At 42.6% G+C, this 9,569-nt stretch overlaps 1 protein-coding gene across 1 annotated transcript in view; it reads right to left on the minus strand.

Moving 5' to 3' along the window:
- Positions 1 to 1,754: 1,754 nt before the first annotated feature.
- KLHDC1 (kelch domain containing 1) overlaps positions 1,755 to 9,569 on the minus strand; it is a gene marked incomplete at its 5' end in the record, with an annotated part of 19,607 nt that continues 11,792 nt past the window's right edge. Inside the window, 5 exons of the mRNA XM_009077476.1 lie at positions 1,755 to 1,937; positions 2,288 to 2,340; positions 2,859 to 2,943; positions 5,997 to 6,069; positions 7,134 to 7,246. Coding sequence (XP_009075724.1) covers positions 1,763 to 1,937; positions 2,288 to 2,340; positions 2,859 to 2,943; positions 5,997 to 6,069; positions 7,134 to 7,246 — 499 coding nt within the window. The remainder of the gene's footprint in view (positions 1,938 to 2,287; positions 2,341 to 2,858; positions 2,944 to 5,996; positions 6,070 to 7,133; positions 7,247 to 9,569) is intronic.

Here is a 9,569-nt window from a genome sequence, read left to right on the forward strand (position 1 = left end):
CCTCTGGGGGAAGAGCCTTTGCCTAAAGGTTGTGTGGAGATGTCACAGCAGCCTTTAAGTATCTGACGGGGCTACAGGGGAGTCAGACAGGGACTCTCTGCTAGGAACTGAGGCAAAAGCACAAGGGCTAATGGGGTTCAAATTGGAGAGGAAATTCAGATTAGATCTTAGGCAGAAGTTTTCCATGTGAGGGTGGTAAGACACTGGCACAGGTTGCCCAGGGAGGCTGTGGCTGCCCCAACCCTGGCAGTGTTCACAGCCAGGTTGGCTAAAGCCTTGAGCAACCTGTTCTGGTGGGAGGTGTCCCTGCCCAGGGCAGGGGGTTGTGGCTGGATGACCTCTAAGCTCCATTCCAACCCCTAAAATCCTAAGATTCTATGAATATCCAGCGCCCAAACACCCTCGGAGGGAAGTACTTTGTCCTAATACCCAACCTCAACCTCCCCCAACACAGCTCCAGCTGTTCCCTTAGCTCCTGCCCCTGCTCACGGAGAGAACCCTGTTAGCTGACAGATGCACTTTCTCGGTTAAAAACACCACAAAACTTAACACCAAATGCTTAGTGCATCTAAAATTTTGCCTGTTACACTTCCCAGCCATAAAACTTCCCTGTATGATATAAATTTTCTCCAAAACCTCCTATTCACAATTAACCTAATTAATTACTATAGGGAATGGCCTTGAGCTGAGACAGGGGAGAGGAAGAGGAGATGTTAGGAGAAATGTTTTCCCTGTTAGGGTGTTCAGGCACTGGAATACTGCCCAGGGAGGTGGTGTAGTCACCACCCCTGGAGGTGTTTAAGAGGCATCTGGATCTGATGCTGGGGTATATGGTTTAGGGGTTGCAGCAGTGACAGGTTAATGGTTGGCCCCAATGACCTTAAAGGTCTCCTCCAACCTTATTGAGTCTGTGATTTAACCCAGCCTTACAGACTGTAAGAACATTAAACCCAAAGCTTTTCAGATCATAAAAAACCCAAAACGAGTCCAAATTTGCTTTGATTCAACTCTCTATAAAATTTTAATGACTGTGCTCCTGTTAAGTATCTGAAACAGAAAAATAGCTGGTACTACATGTGCTCTTTTTAAACAATAAATAAGCCATTTTTTCTTTAAACAGGAATGAAATAGAAACTTTACACATCCAAAATACAATATACAACTTATTTCCAAAAGGACTTATGGATGAAACAGTAAAACCAGATGATGAACTGAAGCTTTCCTATAGAGATCAGGCAGTGCTGCTTGTCACAGCTTCCTTTTCAAGTTGTTTTTTCCTTATGGGTTTTCCTTCTTGGAGCACCAGGTGTGGCTCCATGGTTTGGATGGTCAGATGGCAGAGGCTGGTGGAATCAAACAAGGTTTGGTGTTCTCCAATCTGTTACCTGTTTTAAGACTGACAAGTGTGAATCTCCCCAAGACACCGTGTTAAACTAATTGGTGCAGTAAGGCTGTAGGAAGACTTTTAGACTTAAATCCTATTTTATCCACCTGAAAACATGTTGTGTCCTGTGTCCCCTTCCAAAAGAACAAGTGGTATGGACTGTAAGACCACAACAGCAGAAGTGAACAATATATACAAATGAGGTTATATCAGTTTTCTCTACTGCAGAAAACAAGAGAGACTTCCATAAAAAGGGTTTCTTTGTTCTCAAATTTCACTTAGAAACTCAGCTCAACACACAGCTGTCCTGTAGCAAAGTTCACTAACAAAACACTTTGCTGTACATCCTGAGGTGGCCCAGGGTTTCCCTGCCCTTGTTCATGTGCTGTTGAGTTGACTTTGCCTCTCAGTTTCAGCTTTTCTCTCCTGCCTGTGGGTCACTGCAGCCCAGAAGGTGATTTTCTTCAGCACTTGCTGCAAAAGCTTTGAGGGCAAACAGGGGATTTGGTTCTTCAAGAGAGCTGAGTTCTTCCCAATGCAGTCAAGACACAGCCTGAAGAAGGAAAATGGACAAAAAAAGGAGAAGAAATAGTTATGTGAATGACACCCAATGAAAGTGGTGATGTGCATGATGTGCTGTGGGTGTATGTGCAGGGGAGTTACCATCACTGAGTAAACACTCTGGTCAACACACCACACGTGGTTCAGATATTTACTGAGGAGTAACTGGGTGTTTCTCTGCCTGTGCAAGAGCACATGGCTAAAACCTCTGTGTAACATCTGGAGCAACCTGGGCTGGTGGAAGGTGTCCCTGCCCATGGTAGGGGGTGGGATGAGATAAGCTTTAAGGTCCTTCCAGCCCAAACCAGTGTGGGATTCAGTGATTCTATAACCACAACTCACCTGAGGAGGGAATAAGGTTGAGTCTGAAATATCAACAGGTCACTGCAGTGCCCCTGGGCAAGACAAAAACAGAGCCATTAAAATGGCAAAGAGCTGAACTCAGAAATAGTGATATTTTCTAGACTAATGTCACACTTACTACCACATGAATGATTTAATGCTGATAATAACATTAATAATCATACCTAAATAATTACTTATAAAGAATAACAAATTCCTTTTTATTTCATCAGCCAAGAACATTTCAGATGGGGATTCTTCAGTGGTGATTAATTTCAGGTACCAATTTGAACCAAGGTCTCTGGGGTTTTTACTTCTTTTTAAATTGAGATCCTACCTATAACCACAGTAATTGATGTGTCCAGAGCAGCTGTGGCTGCTCCATCCTTGGGAGTGTTCCAGGCCAGGCTGGGTGGGGCTTGGAGCAACCTGGACTGGTGGAAGGTGTTGCTGCCCACGGCAGGGGGTGGAACTGGTTGAGCTTTAAGTTCCCTCCCAACCCAAACCATTCTGGGATTTTATATCCATTTTAATTATCCTAGCAATAAGATTTATTATCCAGTTTACTCACTGTGTCCATGAACAGCAAGTCATCCTTGCTCCCACCAAACACCATCACTTCTCCTTCCTTGCCCAGGCAGGCAGTGTGCCACAATCTGAAACAGAATCAGAGATACAGTTAATGCCCAAGAAACAACAGTTGCATGTTAGCAACAAGACATTATTTCAGAAGTCTTCAGAGGTACAAAATAATACCTTAAAATATATATTACTTGTTTGTTTAACGATATAAAAGGAGAGAGCAATGTGACTATCCATCTCATGAGAATTTTTTTCATACAGACCAATGTATTTTGTCATTATTAGACTTTTCTGCACTCTAGTTATTTAGACTTTGTGTTATTTGCCACTTAGTGGAAAATTGGTAGACAAAAAATACAAACCAAGCTTTTGCCAAGGACAGCTTTGTTTTTCCTTTTTGAATTTTCCACTATTTCTTTGGTTCATAACTACAGTTCCAATGGCTTTCAGACTGGGAGGTTCTCCGTACTGACTCAGATCCCAGAGCACCAGAACACCAGTTAGCCTCTTTCAGTCTTAACTTCCCCCAAAGCTTCCTGAGGATCAATTTCTGTGAATCAACTACTAATATCTCACCAAGTTGTGTGTTGTGCATGTACACACAATACATAGAAGACCACACAAAACCGAGCCCTGACTTTACAATCCTTCTGTAACAGAGAATCTGCTCCTCCAGCAGCCACACTTTGTTAGATTTAGTTTTATTATTATTAGCAGGTCAAAATCTCTGATTTTCCAGCTGCTCCATCACCACTGAATATCACAAGATGATCACCACAGAGCTCTGGCCCTTTAGATCTACTGCACCAAAACCAAAAGCACCACTAAGCTTGCATGCAAAAGTAAACATTTCCCACTCCCTGATTCCATTCACATCAGTTTTTAGGCTAAACTGTATCCCACCTTTTCCCTTCCTCATACCTGTGCACAGATCTGTCTCTGCCTGATCTGCATTAGGAAAACTCTGGCCTGGAGTTGGTCATGAAGAACACTGGGAAGCCTTTTCTGCCTTGACTGGTGACATCCTAGCTCCAAACCCGAGGCTTTTCCTACATCCTGACAGAGCTCCTGTCCTCTCAGGGCTGCTCTAACTCAGCACCTGAACATTCTAACAAAGCACATTATTTACATCACACAGATCCTTTTGACACAGCTCTTCCAGCTACAATAACAGCATTACATGGCAAGGAAAACACTGGGAATTTAGGAATTAAACACAGTTTGTTCTCTTTTTTAACCTAGCAACATGTTGGCTGAAGTACAAGTGATGGACAGAAAGAACAACAGTATTTCCTGTCAATACAGAATCACCTGAGAAGACAGTTTGTTAGCAACCACTAGACCTGAAGGTTGAAAGAAATTATTCTTTACAGAATTTAGGGAGAGGGAATGAATTTGGCAGAAACATCAGGAAGAGTCTAATGAACGTGTAATATACCTTGAATTATAAAAATACAAGCATATAAAAAAAGTACATATATATGTATTATTACTACTGTACTTTAAGTCCTAAGAGCAACAGAACTGACCTAAACCTTTTCCAGCTGCAGAGGTCCTGCACTAATCCTAAGTACAGGGAAACAATTATGGGATAAGTAAGTACTTCACATTCCAACTAGATTAACACACAGACAGGCTTTTGGTGTGGCTCCTTCTATCCATGTTTCCAGGACTTCCTGACAAAGGTTACTGAGCTTTGGGGTTTGTTTTGTTTGTTTGTTTAAGGAGGGGAAGTCCTTTACTTCAATAAAGTCTCTGCCCTCAGCCTCCAGCCTGAATGCCACACTTGGTGGTGGAGAAGCACAGGCCAGGTGGGGTGGAGGGAGGTGGGAGAGCTGTCAGGATGTGACCCCAAGCTGTGCTCTCAGCAGGTGCTGTGTGTGCACACCAGCCCCAGCCACTGCAGCAGTGGCAGCCTCAGGTGTTTCCACTGCAGCAAGGAGTGTGCTTTGCTGAACAGTCTCTCTGCCAGTACAGCCAGGTGACAGCTCCACTTGGATCCCAGCATGGAATCCACCCTGGAATTGGCTGGAAGCCACTCAGGGACTCTGGAGTCACTGGTTCCTACCATCCAGTCCCACTGCCAAGTGAGGCACAGATGTTATTGCAGCTTAACTGCAGAGGAAAGGCTGAGCTGCCACTCCCTGCACAAACAGCACATGCTGTGCCTTCCTGCTCCTTTTCCACCATCACCAATAAAAGTAATGACACAGAGGTGTTATGAGACCATCCACACACAGAACTGAACTCAAGACAGACACAGCCCTGGCTGTGCTTTGTCATTTAAGGCATCATCAGTCCCTTCAGCTATCAGTTCCCCACCCAGAAGGTATTCTAAGAAGCTAAGATGTGAGTTTATCTGGGCTTGAGAGAGTCTGGAGTGTAACAAAGCAGAAAACTCGGTCTGGCTGTGGCTGTTATAGTTAAAAGTCACCATGGAACAGCATAAAACAGGAAGAAAATTAATGGAGATGAATATTTCAGTAACAGAACACAAGGCAGGAACCATGCAAACACCAGACCAGAATTATACATATTGATACCATAAAAGAGTGATACAAAATCCTGCTGAGAGATCCTGGGTGGATGCAGAGAATGAATCCCATGAAAAGCTGAGTATTCACTATCTGCAGCAAATCAATTCTATAGTATTTAGCTCATAAACACAGAAGGTATTTTACTTTTGAGCCCTCAAAAATGCTTTTTCAGACATTCTCATGGTACTCTATCTACTAATAAACCAACATTACTAATAATATAAATATTACTAATAACATAGCATTGTTAATTAGCTTTTATTATTCTCCTTGCTTATGAATTCCCCAGAAGTTATGTGGTTATTTCCTTCTCTGACCATAATTTGTCTGTAGAACATCAGGTTGGTTGGACACTCAGACCCTTCATCACCAAAAACATCTTTGAAAGCAAATAAACATCAATGATGACAAACATAGACACTAAAAATGCTGTACCAGGTGTGAGGGGAAATAAGTTGCTAAAGCAAAATATTCAATTATACTGCATCCATTTTCTAAAATATTCATAAAATATAGCTTAAAATAAAGTAAAAATGAGTTACTTATAAAAAATGGTTACATTTTAGCCAACACAATCTGTGTGTGTATACCTAGGCCTACTCTTAGGCAAATGGGTGAGCTGTTTCCATCCATTTGTGGTGATGCTGTGGATCCAACCATCACCTGCAAGGTAAGAACAAGCATTAGTGGCTTTCAGGAGGGAAAAAAAATCACCTTTTCATCTATACAAACAGTTCTGTGTTCTAAGAACATGTTCTATTCAGATAACTAACGTCATCACTACATTATGAGAGAAAGACCTGGCAGTTCTGGTGGCCAACAGGCTGTCCATGAGCCAACAGTGTGACCTTGTGGCCAAGAAGGCCAATGGGATCCTGGGATGCATTAGGAAGAGCATTGCCAGCAGCTCAGGGAGGTGATTCTGTCCCTCTGCTCAGCCCTCGTGAGGCACATTTGGAGTGCTGTGGCCAGTTCTGGACTCTTCAGGGCCAGAGGGACATGGAGCTCCTGGAGCAGCTCCAGGGGAGGGCAAGGAAGATGCTGAAGGCACTGGAGCACCTCATTGATGAGGAAAGGCCGAGGGAGTTGGGGTTATTCAGCCTCGAGAAGAGACACTGAGAGGGACCTCACTGATGGATTCAAGTCCATGAATGGCAAGTGCCAAGAGGATGGTCAGACTCTGCTCAGTGGAGGAAACCAATAAAGCAAGAGGTAATGGGCAGGAACTGATGCCCAAGATGTTCCAGCTGAACTTGAGGAAGAACTTCCCTGTGCAGTCACTGAGCACTGAACTCATTGCCCACAGAGGTCATGGATTCTCCCTCACTGGAGATATTCCAGACTCACCTGGACAAAACCCTGAGCCATGTGCTCTGGGCTGGCCCTGCTTGAGCAGGGAGGTGGGACCGGTGACCCACTGTGGGCCCTGCCAACCAGACTGATTCTGTGATTAACTTGTAGCACTTCAATCTTAGTTGTTCAGTCACAGAACACTCACTGCATTACAATATGCAATTACAATACATTTAATTTCCTTCTTTTATATAAATTGAGACAACCACCTCTTCCCAGTGACATTCAACACTATTTGCACTCATTTCACCAGTTCTTCATGAAAACAAGTTGCCTTTTCTACAAAACTCATGTAAGACTATCCCACTTCTCACATAACATTTGTTGCAGTGATTTCAAGAGCACAATGGAGTTATCAACTCCAAATTACTTACTTAAAGGAACATTATCAGAGCTTAGTCCCCCAAAAAGGAAGAGTCTGTCGTCTCCTATTGGAGTCAACGTGTGCCAGGAGCGATCTCTGGGCTTCTCTCCACTGATATTAATTCTTGGTGAAACAAAGAAACACAAAAATCACAAATTTTCAAAGAAAGCTCAACATTAACTTGGCAGAAAACTCAGTAGTTTGTCCTAGAACAAGCTTGGATATTTTCCCAGTGAACCAGCAAGGAGCAAAGACTAAATATCCAAATTAACTGCATGGGAATGGAGGCAAACAGTTAATGGAGATAAAATTTAATGAAGTTTAAATTTAAATGAGTAAAATACAACCTCTCCACTCCTAGAAAGTGATTTTAAATGATACAAAGATTGTGGCTTCACCTTTTATCCACAAGTTATTACCTCTTCAACCATTGCACCACAATAGTCACCCAAACTTTGGGATCAGTCACAGAATCATCAAGGCTGGAAGAAACCTCTAAGATCAAGTCCAACCATTACCTCCACTGCAACCCCTAAAATGTTAGTACAAAGGACATTTCCTATATACAAAACTTAGATTCCTGTAGGTTTGTTATTGCAAAAATCTCATGTTACAAAAATAGAGATTTGAAATCTGTTTCAGTTTAGCTGCAGTTAAAGGTGCCTGAGGTGAGACCCTGAACATATGGGATTACCTAGAGTGGGTGGTCTGGATTCGTATCAGCACTAAGGTGTCTCAGGAAGATCCCAAACAAGTCAGAGTAAAGGCTTCCAGAGGGCATCAGCCCACCTGGGAACCTGGCAGTACCCCAAGTCAGACACAAAGAATCCAGGCCACAGCACCCTGAGTATGTCCTTACATTGGAAAGAGGATGGAAGCAGAAGGAAAAAAAATAAAATTCTTTCTTGGAGGTGCAGGTAAGAAAATAATGTTCAATTCAGTTAGACTATATCCCAAAAAACCCAATATGGCTGGTTTTTTCCCCTCTACTGTTCTAGACTGAGGTAACAGACACAGGTGTGAGCTCAGCCTGAGCAGTGCAGACTCATCTGCATTCCCTTCGTGCTCAGTGAGGAGAATCAGGTCCCTGCAAGGCACAACTGGGGGTTATTTTGCTGTCCTCTCCTCATGAAGTGCCTGTTTCTCCTCAGGGAGCACAGAGGAAGCCCTGGGTGAGGGATGGAGGCATCTGTGGTGCAGCCAGAGGAATCCCAGTGCTGCTGAATTCTCCATCTGGCACCAAAGGCTGCAGAATCAGAGCTAATTAAACAGGAATTGGAACACTGTCCTGCTAAATCTGGCACTGAAGCCCAAGCCAAACTGCAACATTTCAGTGGCTGCTTTGCACAGCTCTTGTGTAAGAGGCTTCTAAAATTGGCTGTGCTGAGATACAAGTCGGGGGGGTTAAAAAAACACCTAAAGCAGATCCTGATGGGTGGTAACAGCTCAGTTTTTCATGCTACAAAAAAAGATCACAGCACCAGAAGTGACATAATATTGAATATTCTGAATGACAAGTCAGTGGAGCTCAAAGAAGGCACTCAGGTATGGCAGGTAAAATCAATACTGCCATCTCCTGCTGGATGATACTCCTGGATTAGGAGGTTCATAATATGCAATTTCTTAAGGAAACTGTTGTAGAGTCAGTAAGAAAAAGACTTGACTCATTAAAGGGTCTTAAATACAATCACTACTGCATTTGGAGTTTTCTGCTCTTATGTTACAACATTTGTGTGGGGAATAATGGGATTTTGGGGACTAAATTCTTTCCACTGGGATAATCCCTACAATTTCCTCCTTTCCAACAGACACCACTACAGATCTGATGAGGGAAATGTGTAGTCAGAAATAACTTCCCAAACAATCTGTGCACCCAACTGTCCATACTGATTTGATACTGTCCTGAAAGAAACACTGAGTTTTGCTCCTTTTGCAATCTGAAGTAAATAATGAATAGCCACAAACAATTTACCTCCTGGGAGGTGCCAGCACAGCAGGAGACACTGTGCAAAAACTCCTTTTTGAGCCCTAATATCTTAAATCCCTTTTTGTAGTCCTAAATCTCTTCTTTCAGTCTCTCAAAGACTCTTTGCAGTGGTCCTGAATTTACAATGGTCAGAGTCTAAACCATGGATAAATCTTGTCAGTTATTCTTGGATCACAATATGGAAATAATTGAGTGGAAAACTGCAGTTTTTAGGATTTCATGGGTTTTCATGGCATTGCTATTGGGATACATTGAGAACAGACACAGCACAGAGGTTTTCACCCAACAGTTACTGGTTGTCTCCTGGTTTGTGTGTCAGCTGATACTGTCACTGACTCTCACAAATGGTATATGCAAACAGATCTTTTAGATATTAAAAAAAATTATATGTAAAATCTAACATAATATCTAATATATAACATACACCTAATACATATCTTATATATAGATATCATTAGA

The sequence above is a fragment of the Acanthisitta chloris genome, unplaced genomic scaffold (assembly GCF_000695815.1).
Source record: "Acanthisitta chloris isolate BGI_N310 unplaced genomic scaffold, ASM69581v1 scaffold13376, whole genome shotgun sequence".
Classification (NCBI taxonomy): Eukaryota; Metazoa; Chordata; class Aves; order Passeriformes; family Acanthisittidae; genus Acanthisitta; species Acanthisitta chloris.